We start from the raw sequence: 23,972 nt of genomic DNA, 5'->3' as shown, positions 1-23,972 counted from the left end.
TTTTGTCACCTGTACGGTTGTTAGACTAAGATGAGAAAATGTGTAAGTTCCCTGAGTAATATTTAAGCACTCTACTGGAGTGATAACCTTTCAAAACAGAGTAGCGGGATTCTTGGTAATACCAGGAAGTCAAAGGTCTAAAAGTTGAAGTGAGAAGCAGAGAAGGGGAGCCCACCCTAAGGAGATGCTGGACCCAATATGGATGGAGGATCTTGGGATAGAACAGACCTAAGAGCAAAACCTGCAAGCAGGGATTGAGGATGTGCCAAGCCTAGGCTTTATCCACTGGTGCTATTTTCTGAGTCTAACAAAGGCCAGGAATTTTCACATATATTACCTTATAACAGGGCTTAATGTGCAAAGATGCCGGCTGTCCTAACCTATAGTAGCCTCGTTATAAAACAATAAAAAACAAGAACTAGGACTAAATAATTATACAAGGGCACATAGCTAGCACATGGCAAAGCCAGGCTTCAAGCTCGCGTTTTTCATTGACCACTCTTACCCGTTAATTGACTTTCAAACCTTTATCGGGTTTGGAAACTTATTTTCAGATAGAAATTTTTACAGAAGATTCATGTATAAAATAAAGCTGCCCTGGTAGAAGCAAGAGTCCCGACCTTACCCTTACCCTCTCCATTCCCCCACTGCCCTTGCCCCATCCCACCTGCCAGCACCACAGCTCCTGGTAACCCGAGCCTCTGAGGAATGCAGTTTTGAAAACCCATGTCCTGCGCTTGACACAATTTGTGTTCTAGGAGTCCTGTCTGTGTAAATTACTAATATTCTTCCTCTCTGTATGTTTTGGGAGATAGGAGAAGGATGATCTATGTCCAAAGATGCTGGCCCTTGGATTATCCTAATCTATGTTGACATCAGGCACTATAAATGCATGTATGATTTAGTTAAGATGGCCCCTACACTTGTAAATTATCTGGCAAAGATGGAAACAAAAGAGTGGTTTCTAAGCCTATTTATAGTGCAGTCTTCTAGCCAACTCTTCATGAGGGCTGGTGACATAAAATTCTTGTGCTGTCACATCACAGGAAACCCAGGTAGCAGATCCCCCAGGTATTCTGCAGCTGCAAAGGCATGGTTTGGCTTCCACAGCACCAAAGTTGCTTCTGGTAGTATTCCTATTTCCAGTGCCTGCACTGGACACTGAGGATATTTTTCTCCCTTGACAGTTCTTGGTAAAGAACTAGATAGTTTTCGGTGCAAGGCACTCACTGATGCTTTCTTCATGGGAGCTCTTGAAATACTCCCTCAGTGTGGTGGCCTCCCCATTCCTTAGAACATCCTTTCTGCCTTCCTGCATTCACATGAAATAAATCCTCTAAGGATGTCAGCAAGCCCCCCTAACTCCACCGGTATGCATTCTACCTCAACTCCTATAGATGCATTTACTTAAAAGGAAAAGAGCGTCCACGTTGTTTCAGCAACCATCACTAATTATTTACTCCCACCCCCAGTATTTCAACGTGGGAAGAGGCTCTCCAGATCAAGAAGGGCCTTAGTCTGAGAGTCATCAGCCTTACCTTTTTGCCTCCTGGAGAAGAGGCATCAGGGGGAGGTGTACTTGTGATATTTAATGGGCTGGAGCCACAACTGGAAGGCGATGACCCTCTTATTCTGTCAGAGAAAAGAGGAGTTAGTTATTTCGTCTTTCATTTTCTTCAGTGGTGTGTGAGGGGTGGGGGTAAGGAGAAGGATGAAGACCCAGAATAGGGATTGGCAAACTTTTCCTATAAAGGAACAAACTAACTATTCTAGGCTCTGTAGGACATATGGTCTTGGTCACAATTATCCACTTCTGCCATTGTAGCTTGAAAGCAACCATAGACCATATGGAAATGAGTGAGTGTAGCTGTGTTCCAATAAAATTATATTTAGGGCGCCTGGGTGGCTCAGTCGGTTAAGCGTCTGGCTCTTGATTTCGACTCAGGTCATGATCTCATGGTTGTGAGCTGGAGCCCCACGTGCCGACAGTGTGCAGCCTGCTTGGGATTCTCTCTCTCATTCTCTCTCTGCTCCTCCCCCACTTGTGGGCGCACCCACAAGCTCTCTCTCGCAAAGAAGCAAACATGTAAAACATGATATATACAAAAACAGGCGAGAAGCTGCATTTATCCCACAGGCCCTGATCTAGAATGCAGACCCTGGAGCCTAGCATCTCCCTGACAAAGCCCTCGGATTAGGGTTTGCATTTCAGGTGGTTGAGTTTCAGGCGAGTGGCCAGTTTCATTTCTTACAGTATCCAGATCTCAGAGTTGGAGGGGGCCTTAGAAGTTCCCCCTGTAGCTTTTTGCATACCATGGACTAGAACCCACAGCAAGTGACTTACCCTCTTCCCTACAAATACTTTTTATCTAGTGAATATTCTAAGGAAATGGAATGTGCCAGGGTGGTTCAGCCACACCTAGAAAGTAGCCTTGCAGTAGTGGTGGCGGCAGCAGCAGCTGTCCCCACCGCCTTCTAAAGCAACAGGTGATGAAAAAGGGGTCCGAGTCCTCTCAGCTAGTATGTTTCTCAGTATAGTAGATTAACAGAGAGAAGAAGTCTTAGAACTGTAAATCCACATATATGCTCACCAGGCTCAAGGACCTCAGGAAAGGAAGCCATGGCCTAGCGGTGAAGCTCGAGTATGGTGGCTGCTGTGTGACCACCAGGCCTTTAGCTTCTACGTGGATGAATGCAACTTGCGGGTTACCCAAGTACCCCTCCCTCCACTGCCTAGTAGCCTTCTGGCCATTGGCCTGTATTGCCCCGTTCTGTAGAGCTGGGAGTGAATAAGCTTTCTCTCTCCTGGATCATAAGCTCCTCAAAGGTAGGTTACAGCTATATACCATGCACCCTTAGAACACACAGATGGGTACTAATTGCTTACTGAAAACTTAGTAAGCTTACCAAACTTACTAATGCTCACCTTCGTCTCTTCCTATTCCAGTCTAACTTTCCATAATGATTAGCACAACACTTTGGACATCTGCTCAGCCTCCTACAATGAATGGGCTCTTACAATTTTTTTTTTTCCCTGTCTAAACTTCTTAGCATTATTTATTAGGATTCTTAGCAATCTCCCTTCCCTGCTTCAGCTCATGCACTCTCCCTTTTTTGTGTGATCATAAAGAAAACAGACTTCTCAAAGATTATAAGATCCTTGACGTCAAGGACTGTTTTCTACTGTTCTTGGGTGGTTTCAAGCATCATTATCAGTGGTTGGTAAGATTCTGATTATCATTGCACACTGCCCCACATCTTGAAGTAGACTCAAGGGGCCATACCCATCATTCACAGAGGGTTGGAACAGAACTATTCTACCCACTGGGATAAGAGCCTCCTCTATGGCTAATGAGAAAGCAAGACCAGCTTTCAGTTCTCCTGAGAGAAAATCCATGGCAGGAGAGAATAATTTTTCCCTTCTCCTACTATGTTCCATTAAGTGTGCATTCCTAAGGACCTGGTTACTACCCTCTTGATTCCCCAAATTCAGATGAATTTATAACTGCTTCCCTCTCAATCACTACTCTTAAAGACTTAGATGTAATTAACAGTGTTTGAGCACACACTATTGTCAGTTTCTGTTGTAGGAACTTCCCGGAGATCTCTCACACTCCTAGGGCAATCCTTGAGAGATACAGTTATTGCCCCCTTTTATGGTTTAGCTCAACAGACACCAAAAAGTTAAGTGAATCTCTTAAGCACAGCTAAGTAGAGGCCCAGAACTCAAACCCAGGTAAATTGCTTCTGCTGTCTTTCATATGGAAAAGAAGCCCCCTCAAGAGAGCTTCTATTACTAACTGAAATGCTTGGTCTCTATTACTAAAGCCAGGCAGCTTTTTGACTAGAAGCAGCGAATGTCTTGTTAAGGCCCAGGTCACCGGCTGTCATCGCTCTCCTGTAGTCCTGTAATGTCCATGTTCATCTGTCCTTGTTAGCTCCTTAGTAGTAAGAACATTTCCTTTAACTCTGGCCTGTTTGGGTTTTGCTTCTTTAAGGCAAGATTTTTCGTTCTCGACACTACTGACATTTTGGACGGAAAATTCTTCGTTGGGGGTGGGGGGAGTTTGGGGGGGGAGGCAGTCCCATGTCCTGCAGGATGTTGAGCAAGCTGCATCCCTGGTGTCTATCCATTGCATGTTTAGCAGCAACATTACCCAGTTATGGCAACCAAAAGTGTCTCCAGCCATTGCAAAACATCCCTTGAGGGGGAGGCGAAAGGCCCTGGATTGAGAACCACTGGTTTAAGGGAGCGACTAGAAGATATTACTTGCCTGTGGATCTCCATGATTTCTTCAGCAATCATTCGACCTATTTTGCCTGCCCCAGCTCTGGTTCCCCCTGGAATCCCTGGAACAGTGGGGTGGGTCTTCTTTGGGCCACCTACAACAAAGGAATCTGAGAGTGGGAAAGGGGAACCGAGGAAGAAATGCTATTATCAGTTAAAACCAGTTCATCTCGTGATCCACTTGAAGTTCAACCTTAGGGTTATGCCCTAGAGGACAGCAGGGCCATAGCTTGTCAGGAAAAGGCATTCCAGCAGAAAGCTCAAGTTTGCTTCCAGGATCAGAAGCCAAGGCAAAGCATTTAATTCCCCTCAGGCACTCAACATCTGTTTCCTGACCACCACTGTACTGCCGGCCAGCCTCACAAGTCAGCATCTCTGCCCTCAAGGAGCTCACTGTCTAACAGGGAGACAGACAAGAACAATGGCTGAAACAAGGTGTGGTAAGTTTGGCAGGGAAGCGCAAGGCACCCCCACTCATCCAGGGCCAAGTGCAGCTTCCTGGAAAAGTTGAACTCTGAGCTGAGTCTTGAGAGAGGAGTATAAATTAGCTTGGCAGAGAGGTAAGGAGGGGAAGGCATTCCACGCACAGCAACTGATCTATGCAAGACCACTGAAGCAGGACAAAACTGGGGAGATGACTCCAAGAAACTCATCATGAAGATGATAAAGGAGTGATAGATGAGACTGAAGACAGGTCCCAATCAGATCAGGAAAGGCCTGGGATGCCATGTAGCATTTGGACAGTATCCACGGACGATAAGGAGTGCCAAAGGACTTGACACAGAAAGGGCGCTCAGATTGGGTTATTGGAGAATGATCTATAGTGGAAGAAGGGGATTGGTGGCGGGCGGGTAGTGAGACTAGGGTTAGAAAGTTATCTGCAATAATCCAGATGACAGATGGGAGGGCGATGGAAGTCTAAGTCCCTAAGTAGAAGGGACAGGATTTCGTGTTCAGATACAATGGGCGAGAAGGAGTTGTCAAGGTTTCTGGCTTAACCAACCAGATGAGGGAGTGCAGAGAATCGGTTTAGAGATGCCGAATTTCAGGTGCCTGAAATTGAGACTCCTGGTGGCTCTGTCCAGGAGGCAGTTGGAGAGACAGACCTAGAGCTCCGGAGACAGACCGGATGTAGGAGTCACTGATGGAGAGGTAGGGGATGAAGACAGCCAAGCAAGCAGAGGTGGTCCCATGGAAGGATAAGTCAAGCGCAGAACCCAGGGGCTGGAGCCAAGCCAGGGAAGGAGCCCCACTGGGTGTGGCACATACCCCAGTGCTGACACCACCCTCCTCCCACCCCAGGAGCCAGTCACAGTCAACAAAATGCACTTCACGCAACACAGAGGAAAAGCGCAAGAGGAGAAAGGACTTTGCTGTTTCAAGGGCTTCCAGGGTGCAGGCAGCCTCAAGAAAGGCAAAATAAGCTCCGGGTTTTCCAGGCTCAGCAGAGAAGATGAGATGACCACGTCGTTAGCGCTCATCCCCTTGAGGCCTCCCTCGTTCCATAAAATATGGTAGCTGGGACACCAAATACTTGGGGGGATGGTATGCTGGCCACAAGCAGCTACTCATGGGCAAGCCCCGATGCCCCTGCGGGACATAGTTACCTTCTCCAGAGGGCAGCATGCTGTCCATGCTGTGGGGGGACGCTGTGAGCTGCGGGAAGGTTGGGTCCCCGCCTTCCAGGACGTTGGCTCTGTGAACATCCCAGCAATAAGGAAACATGAGTCAGGCCTGCTCACGACCGTGCAGCTCGCACCTCGGCCAAGGTGTCCAGGGTCCACTGTGGACCTGGACGGGCCAGAAAACGAAGGGTCTGAGTGGCTCAGCAGGTCTCCTGTCTCAGCAGTGGCTCAGCTGTCTGAGAACACAAGGGACATCATCCCGGCCTTTGGCCTCACTGCCTGCCTGGGCCTTCCTAGTTTGTGTGGGACACGGTCCAGCAGAGATGGTGACTGTGGCAGCCCGCCGCCATAGCTACAAGGCCTCCTCTCCTGCCAGTCTGCAAGGCACCCCACCCCAGCCCCTCACTCAGCTCTAGCCACAGGCGGGGCTTTGGACACCACGGGGAAAGAGAGGTGTGGTGCAGTCCTTGCCAAGGAAGAGGTCCTTCCCTTCTCACCTAGCAGGCCTTTGAGGCAACGCTCCAGCTGCCAGTGCTCAGGCTACCGGCCTGGTGGGCAGGGATACCCGCCCATCCTCAGCCAAGGCTACTGTGAGCTGGCACCTGTTTGTCACCCCTTCTCCGCATGGCAGTACCCGTGGATGTCCTGTGTGCAGGGCCTTCAGAATTCAAAAGCTAACTGCTTTATTGGGAAGGAAATGTTGCTGTTTCTTGGAGCAATTCCACAAGCCAGGGGCCTGCATGCTATGCGTACTGAAGCATGTCATTAACAGAAATTTTGGCTTCTGCCCATCCTGAGGCTTCACGGGATATGAACAAGGTAGCAGTAAAGGATGTGATGCCGGCTGTCGCCTGTACCCCCCCTTGCCCAGGTAAGGAGCCCAAAGCATTGATCTCTGAAGCAAGGGAGCCTCTGATAGAGGAAAAACACTTACAAAACAACAGTGTTGGTTGAGACGATGTATTCTACTTCCTTGGTCCAAGGGTTCATGAAACTGAACCATCGACTCCGCAGCGTGATGAAAGAACCATCTTTGATTTTAAACTTATAGCAATTAGTCGTAATCTTTTCTCTTGTCTGTAAAACTGAAAATGAAAAAAAGAAACCATGAATGTTGTTTCCTCAGACCCATGTATTAAAGTAACCAAATCCTAAGCGCACTCAGGCTCCATGGCATCACTCTTTAATAAGCCAAGGGAGCTGGCACTCGGAGAACAGGCTGTTTCTGAGGGTTTGATTCAGAGCCTCTCGACGGCATTTATGAATTTCTTGCTAGTTTTCAGTGTACAAAATGGAGGCTCTGGGGAATAACTGACTGCGTTATAGACCCCTGACCAGAATCGGCTACGAAGTGAACCACTAATGAGAAAAAGCCCTGTCCAAAGGGCCCGTGTTCTTTCCCCATCATCAAGCCAGAGGGCAGTACAGCATTTTTAGGACAGCAGAATCCAGGGAGGTCACTCACCTATTCACATTTTACTCTTTTACGTAACTAACAAGCATCTTTCGTGTGCCAGGCACCGGAGATAGAAGAGGAGACGGGATGGGACCCCCACCCTCAGGACAGGAATGAGACGCAGCTATGCAGAAGAAGAGGTCAGAGCCTCGAGGGAGGAAGAATCCAGCAGTGCCTGAGGAGTGGCAGGGAATGAGGAGATGTCTCTCTGCAGGCAGGGGTGAGGCGTGAAGCTGAGGAGGTGGGGCAGGGCCAGGAGGGGGAGGGTCTTGAGTGCCTGTCAAGGGTATTTGGCCTTGAGTCTAAAGGCGGGAGGTTTAAGCAAGGATGTGACGGTATGGAGCTCAATCGACTGGGGCATAAATGGGCTAACTATGAAAGATGGAAGGTGACTGGGGGCAGAAGGGAACACAGAGGCCTGCTGGATGTCTATCACAGTGGTCAGCTGGGCACAAGGGCTGAGCTCGGGTTGTGGCAGTGGAGGTGCAAAATGGGGCCTCTTTGGAAATGCATGTCTGAGGTGAATGGACAGGATCTGGTGGACAGTGAAGGAACGGGTCAATACTGGTTCCTCTCTCAGGAGGCTAACATGGGGCAGTGCCCTAAGTCAAGAGGAAAATACAGGAGGCATTGCAGGATTTTATGGAAAAGAGAATCAGATCTGTTGGAGCCATACTAAATCTTTACAGGGTCCGTGTAAATTCTCTGGGCAAGAGATGCTTTCTAGAAATTGAACTGTCCTATGTACACAAAAGTGCTAGGCTGTCAGTGGGTTCTCTGTAAGGAGACAAACAGGGCCTGGGAACATCAGCTTCTCCTCTTCGGAGATGTTCTGGCCTGGAGATTCCTAGGCTGGCTGACATCACTGGGGGCAGATTTCTCTGGAACACTTATGTGGACTAGTGTCGAAGAAGAGGGACGCCTTAAACTTAAGGCCTTTTGTACAGCTTACCTTGCCTATGACATTCTGCGAGATGTCCTATGTCATCTTGGTGAAAATATTCATAACATGATGTGCCTAGAAGTTCTTGCGGTAAATATGCCAAAATAGCTGTTGCCCTAGAATTTTTTTTTAGAGAAAAAGTTAATTCAGACAATTAGCCTCTCTGCAGTGGATGAACCCCACTACCACCGGTGAGAACAAGGGTCAAAGCTGGCTGGATTTTCAGAGGGCTTTCTACATGGATGTATTTTTGTTGGTGCACCCGAATCTAACCAACGCTATACAAACAGAGGGAAAGAAAGTAGCCTTTCAAAGGGGTCATCATCCCAAGAAAGGAGGCTTAGAAACGATAACTAGTCAGATAAAAATGTGGTAGGCAATCTAAACCCCAGTGCAAATTTCCATTTTACTACCCCCCCCCTTTTTTTTTTTTTTAAATCAGTATGACCAAACATTGGAAGTTATGGCAGCGGGGGCCATAAGGACCTTGAAAAGTGGTGGTGTCCTTTTCCAACACACAGTGACTATTTCTGATAGCCAGAAAAATGATCTGCCTGTGAATATTCTCAAGGAGGCAGCAGAGAGCAGTGGAACACACGACGTCTGGGTTCTTAGCTCAGGTCCATTACCACTAAGCTGTGAATTGGAGGTAGCCAGTCTTCAGGCTGGGCTCCAGTTCCTCACCCGTAAAAAATAAGATTGGACCAGATCAGTGCGGCCAACAGAGCTTTCTGCGATGGAAATGTTCTAGATCTGTGCCATTAGCCTCATGTAGCTATTGAATACCTGAAATATGGCTACTGAGCCTGAGGAATTTTTCTTTACTCTTTTTTTTTTTTGTAACTTAAATGCAAGTTCGTTAACATACAGGGTAATATTAGTTTCTGGAGTAGAATTCAGTGATTCATCACTTACCTATAACCCCTAGCACCCATCCCAAAAGTGCCCTCCCTAATGCCCATCACCCATTTAGCCCATCCCCCCACCCAACGCCCCTTCGGCACCCCTCAGTTTGTTCTCTGTATTTAAGAGTCTCTTATGGTTTGCCTCCCTCTCTGCTTTTATCTTCTTTTTTTCCTTCCCTTCCCCTATGCTCATCTGTCTTGTTTCTTAAATTTCACATGAGTGAAATCATAGGTATCTGTCTTTCCCTGACCTATTTCGTTTAGCATAACACACTCTAGTGCCATCAAGCCTGAGGAATTTTTAACTTCATTTTGATGAAATTAAACCTTGAACAGCCATATGAGATCACCACAGCCAAGGACTACTCCATCAGACAGCTCAGGACTAGATCATCTTCTCCAAGCCCTACATTCCAGAATTCCAGTCACTGTAGTGGCCCAGGAACAGTCCATACATTCAGATAGCATATATCATGGCTACTATTTCTCTTCTGGCCATGGACAAACCACTCTACTTCACCATCTCTGCATGCCAAGGACATTAAAGGGAAACATCTCTGTATTTATGATGATATTCCGAGAGGTCTCAGTTTTTAGCAGAGATCCCCATCACTTCCTTCTCTCTTAGAAAGCCAGCTGATGGCCCAGTCTTCTCTGCTTCACTCAGAGCTGAAAATCTTGTACCATTCTTGTTCAAGGGTAATACACAGACCCTTACCTCTGGTCTACAAAAACAAACTTCCCGTCTATCGCGTGCCGAGACACATATTCCATAGACTTCACCCTGATTTCCCCGTTCACCGGCTGTGGAACCACGTGAGAATGTAGTCGTCCGATTGCGACAAGGCAGCTGAGATTACAGCCCTCGTTGTCTGGTTCACTGTCTTCATCCAGCCCCATCTTTGTGGGCGGCCAGCTCTTCAGATACCCTGTGCTGTGGATGGTGCAGAAGCTCTTTCGATCTGCTAGAAAGCAAAATCCGTGGTCAGTGTCAGCACAGCGCCGTGTGCGCGGACACGGGCAGCCTTGGGTGGGCTGGGATGCCAGAAGGGAGTCAGAAAAATAAACAGAGCTTTACTCTCCGGAAATGAGACTCTAGTGAGAGAGGACGACACAGAAATAGACAACTATCATTTGGTGTCATATATGCCGAGCAGGGCCGGTTATGCCAAGGCCATCCCATATACCAAGGAGGAGGTATCTAAGTCTACCTGGAGAGAGGAGGCTGCCCAGGGAAACAACATAGGAGGTGGATGGATCAAGAAGGATGAGCACTGGCCAAGGGACTAGAATGTGCGGAGGCTGAGAATGTTCCAAGGCACAGAGGTGCGCCCTGTACAAGAGACAACAGAGAGCTCTGGGTGGTTCAAAGGGAAAGGGCAAAGCTGAAGCCTGTCTCCAGCTGAAGACACAACACAGATTGAGGGGCAAATTGGGGCAGATTACTAGGGTCTTAGACTATTTGCTAACAAATGTGTTTATGAGATGGGCAGTGGAGAGCTTCTAAAAGTATGCAAGTGGGGAAACAGCAAAAGCAAATCGTGCTCTGGACACCTGAGAAGCAGAACGATACGTAAACTGGAAGAGACTAAGAACCAGGAGGAAGACAAGCATGCACCAAGAGGTGATGACCACTGGACTCTGGTTCCGCAGTGAGGATGAGGCAGGGAAGGATGTGGGAGAAGTTTCTGAGAACTGCTGAGATTTGGTATGAATATCAAAACACTTGGTATGAAAGAGAATGAAGAGAACGCCAACAGTTTTGGATTGAATTAGCTGCTGGTGCTATTCGCGGAGCCAGGGAAGAGAGAATACACAGTATGCTTTAGAGAAGAGGGAGAAAGGTTTCACTTTGGGACACACGGAAGACGGGACACCTGTGAATTTCATCAACAAATCCTTATGGGGTGTTTCCCAAGCATCAGGTCTGTGCTAGTTACTGGGAAACTGGGAAACCAATCAGACATGCCATCATGGAGTTTCTAGTCCAGTGGGGGAGACAGATTTCAAATAAACAACTATACCAATAAGGGCACAAGTGCAACTGCAAGAACATGCTAGAAAGAAAATCTGTAGGGTGTGACAGGAAGACGTAAGGCGGCCTGAGGGAGTGAGTGGCAGACACTGATGCACATCCCTAAAGGACCAGCTGAGCTATTGGGCTGAAAGAAAGCTGGGGTGGGGGGGGGTGGCATTCCAATCAGAGGGGTCAGTGCGGAGAGACCCTGGATAGAAAACGGGGGTTGGCATCGAAAGGGAGTCGGCAGAGCTGAACACAGGAGTGCTGGTAGGAGTGGAGGGTGCGTGGTTGTGTTCAAGACTCTCAAATTTTCTTCAAGAGCAGCAGGCAACCCTGCACAGTTTGGAGCAGGAAACTGATGAAAAGACTCGCTTTACAAAGATCATTTTGGGGGCGCCTGAGTGGCTCAGTCGGTTGAGCGTCTGACTCCGGCTCAGGTCATGATCTCACGAGTTGGGAGTTCAAGCCCTGCTCCAGACTCTGTGCTGACAGCTCAGGGCCTAGAGCCTGCTTTGGATCCTGTCTCCCTGCCCCTTCCTTGCTCACGCTCTCTCAGAAATAAAAACTTAAAAAAAAAAAAAAAAAAAGGGTCATTTGGGGTACTGTGTGGTGAGATGGAAAGTGTAAGGAGCCTACTTCGCTGGACGTGGGGAGAGCAGAGAGTGGCCCGGGTCTGAGTGGTACGGTAAACAGGGAGGTAGATAAACATACTTCAGAGAACTTCTGCAGAAGGAATTCATTGTGGCAGGACTTTGTAACTGACCGGATGAAGGGAGGGAGTAAACCCAGCTGAGGGTGCCTCCCCAGCTTCCAGTACGTGATGGTGGGGCCATTTACGTCAGGGGAAGCTCACGCGGTCACTTTTACACAGATCAGGTTTGACATGCCCTTGAGCTATCGGAGCAGGTAGATTTCAGAAGTTAATTTGTGGGTCTGGAGCTCAAACTAAAAACCTGGGCTAGAAATACAAACTTGGAGGTCACTGGCATCTAAGTGGCGCTGTGGGCTAAAGCAGTAGAGGACATTACCTATGGATCAAGTGCAGATACAAGGGTGGCTCAGGACAGAAGAGGAGCCAGTGCAGGACCTAGGAGGAGGGCCTAGAATGGCAGAGGATGGGGGAGACGGGAAGAAAGGGTTCGTGGAATCCTAGGGAAGACGACACTTCAAGATGGAAGAAGAATGAAGCGTCCATTGTGTTTCGCAACATGAAGGTCACTGGCAAATTTAGCCAGAGTGTTATGGTGGATTGGGAGGATGCTCATAAAGCGGCTGGGATTGTGGCTCAGAGAGTTTTTTCTCAACCACATTAGAACAAACAGAGTTTAAACCAAGGAAGCTCTCCCACGAACCTCTGTCATCGTGACACCCACCAGGGCTTTCCAATCTCCTCTGCTCCCCAACGGCCCTACACCCACAGTGGGGGGGCGGGGGGGGGGATTGTGGCACTCTGGCCGCCGTCCTGGGATCTGCAAGGCACTGAACCAACGCCCCGCTGAGCACTCCAGAGCAGAAAGCCAGCCTGAGCTGTATTGGGATTTTAAAGCGGTGGAATTGGTTACCTTTTTTCTTTGAGCAGGTAGAGGGGAAATCCTTGTCTTCAACCTTTACCGAAGGCCTGTTACACTTCATCCTACAGAAGAAAGAACGTCGTGCTCCAGAACATAATCGAGACGGCCCAGGGGTTATATCTGTCTTAACTGGAAGTCCAGCTGCAAATCAATACACAAAATGTGATAAACCGAGAGTAGTATTGTCTGTCAGGAGGGGGAGTGTGACCTGGAAGAAAGCCTCTTCTTTCCTGCCTCACTGTTTTAGGTGACGGGAGAGTAACATTCCTCAGGACAGTTCAGGCCTTACGAGATGCGTGGGTAAGTGCGGGTCAACTGAAGTGTTTCCAGATCCCCCAGAATACAGCCACTGGACAAGTGGAGTTGCGCTGGGGACGAAAAGAAATCTAGCATGGGGCTCCCGTCTGGCAGGAGCTTCCGACTGAGAAGGGAAATGCAAGTTCCCCATGGAAAGAGGAATCATGCCAGGTGATGTAGGATTAGTGCCAAATCAATGGCAGAGACGGTATGTGTTTTCCAGAGAGGGAGCTTGGGCTGGCACTGGAAGGATGGGGAAGATGTGGACACTGGAGTAGGAAAGAGGACGCAGAAGGGCCTCAAATTCTCAAGCCTGGCTATATGCCAGAGGCCCCTGGGGGGTTAATCAACATAGGTTCTGGGACCCCGGTCTAGATCTGGCTACTGAACACGCACAACGTGGCTATTCTTTAAGTGTGAATATACACAGGCGTTCAAAGACTATACAAAATAAAGCCTCATTTTGAGTTACTGGGTTAAATTTTAAATCACACGTGTGGCTTATACGTGTGATTTGCTCATGTCTCCACTGGCCTATGCTGTTGTGCACCAACTGAACTGGTCTCTGGAGGGGGGAACAGGACTACGATCCTGCCATGACCGCCGGCTACTTGTCCCCAGAACGCGTCTGGGGAAAACGAGCGACCGCTAGAAGAGGGGCCGCCAGGGCTCCCCCTGGGTCTGCCCCCTCCCCCCACACCTCCCACAGGGCCGCCCTGCCCTGTGATCTCCTCCCGAATGCACACAGCCTGGCCCGCCCCCGCCCCTGCTCGTTTCGCTCCACAGCGGGAGCTAAACCTCTGTATCCATCCAGAAACGTTTGCCCTGCTCTGTTCCTCTCTTCACCTGGCACACAGTAATTCATCCTTTCAAACCCACCTCAGTCGTCACCTACTCGGGGCTGCCTGTCCTCACGCCCACACGAGAATGAATCATCTGTTCTCCAGGCCTGCTACTCCTTCCACGGCGGTACCTGTGCTGCAGGCTGCCGTCTACCTTCTCCTCTCCCTGACTCTATGGTAGGAGCCTTAAAGGCAAGGATCAAACATCATCATCTTTTTCTCCTCACGTCACTAAAAAAATTTGCCAGGCCAGACAGGTAGCAGGGGCTGCACCGAACTCTTAGGAAGACGACCGCCTTAGTGTCAAGGATGGTTTAAAGATTCCTCTGGAGGTGTCACCCTCCGGGAACGGAAGTGGAGAGTGTGGAAGCAGGAAAGTAGTCGGGCCTGACTGTGCCGACCCACGACATCGCAACACTGACACTGGGCCTGCTACCTGCCAGGAACTGCCCCACAGGCTTTACACACGTTCGTGTATTTAATCCTCACAACATCCCGATGAAACGGGTACTATTTTGTAGATCAGGAAGCTGAGGCACAGAGAAGTGAAGTAACTTGCTCATGGTCACACAGCTTGGGAAATGGTGGAGCCAGGAAGTGAGCCTAGCACTGTGATTCCAGACTCCATCCTCTTAACTGCTAGAGTCTGCGGCCTCCCACGAGACTGAGACTGACGGGAGGAGAGCTACCGGGCAGGCCTCACACCGGAGGCCCAGGAGGGCTGCGGGAGAGGGAAGCTAGGGTTGGATGGGAGCGGTGGTTCCACTGCTGCAAGAAGGAAGCCGGGGCGGGCAACTGATGAGGAACAACCACTTTGGTCAAAGAATCTTCGATTTAAATGTCAAATTTTATCTTAAGAGGCTGCAGATGCGTAACTCAGGTAAACAGAGGCGATGTTTCCGAGGGGAACAAATCGCACTGGTGTGAGCCCTTTAAACTCAGAAGCATACAGTTGCGAACTTCTAGATTCTTGGGGGGGAAAACGACTGGAAATCAGAAAGAATCAAAGTAGCTGTTGTTCCTCTCGGTGAATTTGGACGCTGAGTTGTTTCTCTTTTATGTACGTGCAACAAGACCAAAACAAACACGAAGGAATGTAGATAAGTGCATTTAGCCAGAGACCCAGATAAAGGGCAGAGGAGGGGGGCCAGAGGCCGAGACCACGGGGCACATGCTGCGGTCTGAGTGGCCCCAGAAAGCAGCCTCAGCCTCCCCTGTACTCACTTTTTGCATCTATGAGCCGCTCCCGGGGCGCCGTGTCCGAGGAGGAGAGCTGCTCCTTCACTTTGGCGATATCTTTAGGGTGCAGGTAGTCAAACAAACTCTGGCCAATCAGATCGTTCTGCGGGGAGGAAGCATTAAACCGGCAAGTCAACAGCACGTGGTGTAGAACTTCCCCAACCAGTGCCGTGCCTTTATTTTGTATTTCTAAGCGTGAGAGTTTCAAGCATTGCAAATGTGAGCACGCACACGTGTCCAATCGCTTTGCCTAGGTATAGACACAGGGAATGAGGCACCGGGAGTTTGGTTGTGATAACGCAGGAGCAGAGAAGGGCTTACTTATATTTGTAATTATATAAATAGCTCATGCTCCTCCAAGGCAGGAATCTTTCAGCGGAACGCGTTCCCCGTGATTTATTTCTGATGCCCACGAATGCCCGTGCAGGAACACAGGGCGTGGGTGCTAATTCTAAGCCTTTCCGTTCTGAAACAAGCTGTGTCAGACTATGTGCCGCGACAGCCTCATTCTTTGCAGAGAGGATAAAAACTTCCTTCGTCACTATTCTCTGAGACCAAAAAGAGCAAGACGCTCTGGGGGACCTGAAACGTTAATTTCTAATTTATGTGTTATTTTGATTTTTCAGTTACCAGCTTTCCACGCAAACACCAGCATGTGAATGAGTGAGTGGGTGAACAGACGAATGGGTGGGGGAATAAGAACTCCAGGGACAGAAGAGGTGAAAAGCGCTGCTCTAGAAACTTTCATAAATGTTTATCTTATCTGATCCGAAGAACAAATCATAAAAGGTAGGGGTTATTACAATCATTTTCTCTTAGGGGAAGCCAGGGTTAAGCAGAACTAAAAAAGGGACACCTCATCACACACACAGTGTGGGTGGATTCCCATTTTTTTTATCCTCTGGTATTAGATTGTCTGCCTTTCCTTGCTGGGCAGCCCCTCCCCCACTCCCTGCCCCCTTTAGTTGTGGGATATTCATTTCATCGCAATAAAGCATAAAGCTGCTGGGAGATCAGCGTCAAACCCGCCAGTGAGGGAAGCACGGAAATCCTAAAAGCTTTTTCTACATTTAAATTCATTCCTCTTTGAAGAAATTAAGAACTTTCTGGAAGAAGCCTTGGGCATGGGGGTTACAATACAAGCATTTTACATGACTTGTATATTCTAATTATTCTGGAAAGGGGAGGTGACCTCTCTGGCGGCTGTGAGGCTGCCCGCCACCTCTAGACCCCGGAGCAGTACCTGGCTGTAGTTGAGGATCTTGAAGACAGACTCTGAGACAAAGAGTATCTTCCCTCGGTCACATCCTACGACAAACAAAAATCCATCTGCTGCCTAATCAGGAGAAATGGATAATCAATTTATCACACTTTAGGAAACACGATCTGTAATCACTCTGATCGCAAATAAGGATTTCTTTGGTACGTATCCAAAGCACGGAACTGCGCTCATCAACCGTAAAATTCTCTCCACGGCAGACATATCTCATCTAATGACTACAAGGGGACAGTCCAGCTGAAGTCATTTCTTCAATGCCGAATTCACTTTAAGAATTCTCCTTGGAGAATATGAAGGTCCGGCGAAGTCCTATTTTATTGCTTTAATTGTAACGGTCTGTGCAGAATCACAGACTCTAGGATTGGAAGGAAACGTTAAGATCAAAATCCCCTCTCCAACATCCTGGCCACCATCTGTCCTCAACTTGGACACTTCCACTTACAGAGCGCTGTCTCAACATTTGGGGCGGTGTGCGGTTTGTTTGTGGTTTTTATGCTGCGGGTCTGGGGAGGTGCTGGGTAACTAGCATTGTTTTTACCCCCACCCCCAAAGGATTCCAACGTACACAGGGTTGAGAACTGCTGCTCTCAAATATCATTCCTCCATCCAGGGCCGGGCTGCTTATATCCCAAGAGAGACAAAAAAGCAAAGCCAAAACGTCCCCCCTACATTCTTTTTACCTCTTCTTTACTTTAAATACAGGTAAAAATCTGAAGTCCCAGTGAAGGCAGGTATGGAGACAAGATGCTGTTTATTGGACCGAAGTGGATAAATACCAAAGTGTCCGAGAGCTCAGGCTCCACGGTGTACACGTGTGTGAATCCTACCCACGAGTCTGCAGCTGGACAACTACCCAGCTCCCACAGGGCTCCCTCCCCACCCCGGGCTGGGGAGGTCACATACCCGCTCCTGTGCTCGCCCCTACAGTTCTGATTCAACATCTTGCTTCGTTCACTAGTCCTTGGTCTGTTCTTTGGCCAACCCTAGAGAAACTCTAGTCCCTGTTCCACAGAAGGGCCTTTGGGGATGTAACTGAGTTCAAAGAACTCAGAAATGAATTCATGTGCCAGAGGCCCAATAATGGCGCATGCACCTGTGCAGAGACGCAAGCAGGAGGGGCCGAATCGCTGCGGCGGAGAATGAGGGAGGTGGCTCAGCCGGACGGGAGCTGCGGGTGGGCTTTTCCAGAGCTGGCCCTCGGTGCTGGCAGGGGACAACATCGGGGCAGGGGACGACAGTGGAGAGGAAGAGCCTGTCCCAGCCCCATCTGCTGGAAGCCCCATTCTGTCAGAAAATAAGGTATTAATAACTTTGCCTTCCCTGGCAGCCCATCTCACACCTAGCAAGAGGAGTGCTTTGGGGCTTTTTGTTGATGAAGTGAGGTGCCACAAAAGGGGCCTGTGACATCCTGGAGGGAATGCTGGGCCTGAAGCCCTGACCTGAGCAAAGTGGGTTCCAGCACCTCCAGGGAGAGAGTGGGCTGCAGAGGCCAGCGTAGGGGAGGCTCAAAACGTTCGGGCTTTCACTTTGCCACCAGGGGAAGGAGCCGGGGCCCAGGGAACAGCAGACGAGCAGAGACTAGGAGGAGGCCACCAGCAGGGCCAGGCCACAGGAGGACGAGGGCCAGCTCACTCTCGGGGGGAGGACAGGGTCAGTTATAGGTGACACAGAAGTCCCGGGGGGGTCTGCCTCGTTTTCAAAACATGGGGGGGGAGGGTGGAAGATCCGGACGTTACAAACTAATCCGGCTGACCGCTCCCTGACACGCTCTTTGCTGAAGACATCCTGAAAGTTCTTAATAAAGAAAGCAGTCGGAACTGGTAAGCAAGAGCAGAAGTCCACCTTCTGCCACCAAACGTTTCAAACCCCATCTGAGCGGACCCTGCCTTCTGCTGAAGCAAATTCCTGGGACCTGGGCAGGAATTCCTGGAAGGGGCAGGCGTTCTTTGGTACGTCATAGCCACAGACACGTGCCAGGGAGGGGAGCAAGGTTCCAGCGGGGAAGACAGATCAACGCTGATGCCTTTGGGCACAGAGGCACAGGAAAGGCAAGGCCAACACGAAGCATTTAGCTTAAGCAGCACTGAAATCCTTGTCTCACACCCTGATGACGCGGGCATCGGATACGAAATTTAGAGAAGTTATTAAGCATTCATCATTACAAAAGGAGCTAATTCATATATATTATATACATAAATACGGAAAAACATATAGATGTGTTATATAGAATATGAACTTCACGTGTTTTATATATAGGCGTTCAAAACAAAACACATTTGTACATGTACCTATACATGTAATTTTTTTTCCTTAAAAACAGCAAATTAGGAGTATGGCAATCAGGGCCAGCCACGTTAATTCGTGGGGCCCAGTACAGACTGGAAACGCAAGGGCGCTTGTTCAAAAACGAGGGCCTTCCAGATGCCAACAGCAGAGCGCTAAGCCAAGCCCCAGGCCACATGCGGCCGCGTAGGTTATGCACCCGTGAAGCCAGCCCCGGTGGTCTCTCCAGAGATGCTGCAGACATGGTTTACGTCTTCATTCAGCAAGGCCCCCCTGAGAACAAGGACATCTTCGTGAAGAAGGATGGACAGAGGCGGGCAGATCTGTGTCTGAGTAACCGTGCCCTGAGGGTGGTGGCCAAAGGGCCACTCCGAACTTGTGGGGACGCCCTGGCCCCCGTCTAATGTGTTTACTGTTGACTTGGATTTACCTGGAATGGTGCCATGCACATAAAACAAAGCCTCAACAGGATCTGTTGTGTTAGTGCATGAAAGACACAGAAGGCAGGCCTAGCAGATCTATTAAGTCACAAGAGGCTCCAAAGGATCACGGACAATAAACTGCAATGTAGGACCATCCGATAAATAGATTTTGAAAGAAATAAAAGAGAAGTTCAAAAGAACTCAGTGCACCTATACAGGATGGAGAACACCTGGCCGAACAAGAGACGGGGAGGGACAGTAGTACAGCTTCCCAGAGCGTGGCACTCATATGATGGCTCTTTGGCAAAGAACGCACCAGAACCATTCCACCCCAGGCCAACCAGACCACAGCTGAAGTTCTGTGCCACCTCTAAAGGAAAATCTAGCCAACGAATGTGGCTCTGCAAAGTGTGTGTGGCAAATGCTGATGGCGGGCCAATTCCTAACCCCCTTCTCTCTTGCTGGCCTCTGCCACGGAGATTGGACAAATCTAAATCCTTGGCCTGAAGCTAGGGGTGATCAGGTAACATCTCCTGGAGAAGCTGACATCTACTATGAAGCTTTCAGGAAGGCGTATCCTTTCTCGATAGGAGGGACAGCTGGCCTGGACCCTCCCCTGCCCCTGGTTTCTGGCTAGCGGCCGCGCTGAGGAAACAAGCTGTACGCTGGGTCAGCAGGGCTGTCCGGGAAGACAGAAAGAGCCTGATCCGTCTGCCCTCGTTGAGCCACTGCGCAAACTCCTTGTGGCCCCGCCGCGGGACCAGCTACGTTTGAGAAACACAACCCTGTTTGTTCATTAGGTCATCTGTTCCTTGCAGCGGAAAGCTTTGCAATTCAGACAACCTATCAGGAGGGGACGGATAGAGAAAGCTGGAGTGAACACACAGACCAGAGGCACAGAGGACCGGAAGGCAAAGTAGAGCCGGAAATGATGGTGACGACGGAGTAGCCTGTATCCTAAGGCTTGGCAAACGCCTGCTCAAAGAAACGGGCCCAGATGCCGTCAGGCCTTAGCAAGCAAGGCCCACCCTGGCTGTGGGGGGTTGGAGGCTGCTATCGCTCCCAGTGAGATTTTTCTAGTTTCCTTTTTACAGTTTGCAAGAGGACGGGTTTCTGAATCCAGTTTGTTTCTCTTTAGTTTCCAAGTGGATCCCACTCTCGCCAGAGGCAGACCTAATGCTGCACGGCGCCACCTCAATGGCCTCTCTGCAGAGACGAGCAAAATGAAGCATGCGCTTCAGTCAAGAGGGGAAAGCCTCACCTCCCCCATTTCTTCTTCTCCTCGGGCAGAGGAGTCTCTGGAAGCCCTGTTGCTTTGATGGGATGCTGGCGTAAAGATGTACGCGGAGGCTTTGTGCGAGCGGTTAAGTGAGGAGAAGGGAAATTCTCCGTTGTTATCAGTCTCCGCCCCTTTCTAAAACCTTCACTCAGGAATGGGATGCTTAACCACCCATTTTTAACAAAACCCTGCCTCCTCTGAGGCACAGGTAGCCCGGGCCTTCAAGCTTTGTCTAAGCAACGGTGGAAGGGGAGGAGAAAGACCCCAGGGAATGAATGTGAAGACCGTCCAGACAGACAGACGGAGGCGGAGACGAAGTGGGCCTCAAAAGGTGTTCAGACATCAAATTCCCACACGTGGGCACCTCACTCAGAAATGTGTCAAAGTGTGGACAAAACCATCACCTGATTGCAACATACCCTGAGAATGAGGTGTTTCAATTCATCATCTGACAGAAAAGTTGGTTTGTAGTTCGCTTCTGTGTATGGATTGGTGGCACCTGAGGGAGGGAAAAAAAAAAAAAAAAAAGAAAGAGAAAGAGTTGGTACCCTTTCTACTCAGGTAATGTCTCGTTCCACATCACTGCCTCCAACCTTCTGGATGTGGCCAAGTCCCTACCACCCAGGACTGCAATCTTATCTTCTTTCTCCTCAACAGACACAGGGGGCTAGAGGGGGCTTCAGACAGAACCCACCGTTGCCCACGGGGGACCTGACGAGTTTGCTCTGGTCACTGTACGGGAGCCAAGAGGTAACAGACCGAAGTAAAAATCTGTTTCCACGAGAGAAGGCAGCTCTGGAAACCAACCCACAGAGGCTCCCGGAAGGGTCCCCTCCTCCCAGGATCTACATTAAATGGGTTGTCTAGCAGTCCCTCAAATCCACGCTCCCAGCCTGCCTGGGAAATCATCCAGTCTGCCAGGCCCTGAGTAAGTGAATACATTGTAGAAGGCATCTAGTGGGAGTTCTTCATCAGGGTGAGGCAACAGAGCTTGGCACTCCTTCCGTGAGCCACGCTGGCTCCTCTAGCATGGAAAGGGGACATTTAAAAGGCCATCAGTCTGGCATCTTACAGAACAAGGCCAGCAGCTAAGGACCTGGAATCTGCAGAATGGTTAGAACAGCGAAGCAATAAAATGGAAAAGATCCGTAACCATTCCAAGTACCGTAGTGAAGGAGGGAGACAGGATGGGTCTGGGATTTTCAGATCAACCAACAAGGCACATACGGAGCCGCATCCCTGTTCTTTACGGTAACTCGACGTTTGTCACTCGTTTCCTTCCGCTTTAATAAGACTTAGCTTCTAGTAATCGAATCTCTATCATAGGAAGCTTTAGATGCCATTCTCACAGCACAGGACATAACATGGTCATGTCTGAATAACACTCAGAAGTCAGACAAAACCGACCACTCCTTATTTCTGGTGGCTTTGTGGAAACATAAAGACTCAAGTCTTTTACCACGCAGGTCACAGGTCTGACTAAGCACCCGCTTTCAAATTTCCTCGGACGGTCCAAGACTGGCTGTGGAAAATGCCAGGAATAGCATTCGCTGAAGTTGCCCGATACACCGCAGATTCCTCCTGTGGTTTGGATAAGTCACTTCCACATTTCTGCCTGTTTTCTCACCCACCCCACATTCAGAGAAGAAGGAAAATTCTGCCTCCCTCACAAAGAGTCTATCTGGCTTGGGAAAATTCCAGGAACATGAAAATATCATCAGTGTTCATCCCTGAAAGTAAAACGCAGCAAGAACCATCAACCAGTGACTCACTCTTTAGAGGAGCCATGAATTCTCCTCTTCAAAACGGAAACAGACTTTTCTGTGTCACACTGTATGGGTGGGGTCCAGGCACACACATATGCCAAATGGACATCAGCAGTGTCCTCTTTGGCGTGCGTGTAGCTTGATTATCATGTACACATGCAGACACGTGCACAGAGCACAGCCTCTACCCGTCACGTCTATTGCTGGAAATTACACGCCTGTTACTCAAGGCTACACAGTGGCCAACGACTGACAGTGCCTTGGGGACTCGGGAACATCCTAGGCCAGGGTGCTAAAGTTTCTGGGCAAAGGCATGAAGAATAAAGCCCCAGGTCTCACCTCGTAATGTTTTCATGTGCTGAACAGCCATCCTTAGCACAGTGAGCTTATCTAATTTCCTGGACATGGCATTGCACGTAGGTACCAAAGACGCCAATTCGTCAATAAAACTGTTCATTTTGTCCCGACGCCTCTTTTCAATCTGGCTGTGAGCTTCCCTGAACAACAACAGGAAAAATGATTTCTATAAAACGAAAACGAGCCTCACGGAAGCGATGACAAAAATAAGTTAGAACTGCTTTCGACATTCGCCGGACTGGGGCACCTTTAGAATTTGTACAGTGTTTTGAACTAGACTTTTCTACTGAAGTCACCAGAAAAGTGGCTTCACTGCCAGGTCAGTATTACTATTTTTTATACTTAGCCCATATTCAGAGACATAAAGAAATGTCTTCTCAGAGTTAACTGTACTGCTCATTTCTCATTTCTTTTCCTCTTAGACTCTGTCAAGTTGGATTTTAAGACGGGTGTAGAAGGAAAGCGAAGGGAGGTGGGGGGTGCAAAGAGCAAAGCCTCCAGCACAGCCACTGGGGGGATCCTGTGGTCCCTCGGTGATCTCTGGGGTCTGTGAAGACCCCACTGTGCAGCCTGTCAAAGACTCACTGACCGAGTCACCAGGTAACAGATGCTGCCATCTTTGGACCGACGATGACCCCACCAAGATACAGCAGATGCCACATCTGTCCCAGGAGCTTCCTCTGAAGGCTGTCACACTCCCACCTCCCGGGAGTTGCTGCCTGCCGAGGCAGGAGGGCGCATTCACGGGCACACACGCTTTCCCTGACTGGCTTACCCCTGCCGTTTGGGACTGTCCCCCGTGGCGGCACGTCAGCAGTGGAAGTGGAGTTCGCTGCCAGAGCAACAGGGCCACCAAGCAGGACCTCCCACCAAGGCTGGGCTGAGAGGGGAAAGCTACCAGTCTCGGGTGAGTGCAATTCTGCAGCTCCGATTCTGTGTCATGACATAGCCTCGGATGGCCCCGGGGCTATTGCAGGAGAGCGGAGGGCCCACATGGATGGGGTCAGCGAGCATGGCTAACGGCACGAAGGACCGAATTAGAGAACCTCCTCGAGGGAGCAGGCAGCCCCCACGCCTGGGCTTGCGGCGCAACACGGGCTGCTTCGTGGGGCAAGGCCCAAGAGCAGAGTCACTGGGCCCAGTCTCTTTGGGAGGGCCCTCCGGTCAGCAAGGGGCAACCCGCTGAAGACGGTGGAGGAAAAGCTTCAGCCTTAATGGACTTCCTGCTACTTCCCAAGACCCCTTCACGTGAAACACACTTCGAGAGCCAGGAGTGAAGTATGGAGAGGGTGAGGGGCAGGCAGTCACATCAAGCCAAGGCCCCAACCCCCTTCCGCATCTCCTAAAGGATGCTTAGACGGACAGGGACCAGACAGAGCCGCCTCGGCGGTCCTCAGAGG

The 23,972-nt window shown here is 49.6% G+C and overlaps 1 protein-coding gene across 12 annotated transcripts in view; it reads right to left on the bottom strand.

Annotated features, from left to right (window-relative positions):
• Positions 1 to 23,972, bottom strand: part of BMAL1 (basic helix-loop-helix ARNT like 1) — a 106,072-nt gene that overhangs the window by 3,536 nt on the left and 78,564 nt on the right. For 6 of the 12 annotated variants that reach the window (XM_058688291.1, XM_058688289.1, XM_058688288.1 and 3 more), the window contains 11 exons: positions 22,555 to 22,712; positions 20,869 to 20,948; positions 16,430 to 16,522; positions 15,172 to 15,289; positions 12,800 to 12,949; positions 9,936 to 10,182; positions 8,322 to 8,428; positions 6,848 to 6,998; positions 5,896 to 5,984; positions 4,275 to 4,398; positions 1,539 to 1,632 (listed from right to left, as the gene is read on the bottom strand). In XM_058688291.1, the coding sequence (XP_058544274.1) occupies positions 1,539 to 1,632; positions 4,275 to 4,398; positions 5,896 to 5,984; positions 6,848 to 6,998; positions 8,322 to 8,428; positions 9,936 to 10,182; positions 12,800 to 12,949; positions 15,172 to 15,289; positions 16,430 to 16,522; positions 20,869 to 20,948; positions 22,555 to 22,712 (1,411 nt within the window). The remainder of the gene's footprint in view (positions 1 to 1,538; positions 1,633 to 4,274; positions 4,399 to 5,895; positions 5,985 to 6,847; positions 6,999 to 8,321; positions 8,429 to 9,935; positions 10,183 to 12,799; positions 12,950 to 15,171; positions 15,290 to 16,429; positions 16,523 to 20,868; positions 20,949 to 22,554; positions 22,713 to 23,972) is intronic. The other 6 variants (XM_058688292.1, XM_058688297.1, XM_058688293.1 and 3 more) reach the window with 3 other exon arrangements.

Source organism: Neofelis nebulosa, chromosome 10 (assembly GCF_028018385.1).
Source record: "Neofelis nebulosa isolate mNeoNeb1 chromosome 10, mNeoNeb1.pri, whole genome shotgun sequence".
NCBI lineage: Eukaryota > Metazoa > Chordata > Mammalia > Carnivora > Felidae > Neofelis > Neofelis nebulosa.
Note: the sequence above shows the minus strand (reverse complement) of the source record. Positions and strands in the feature narration are given on the sequence as shown.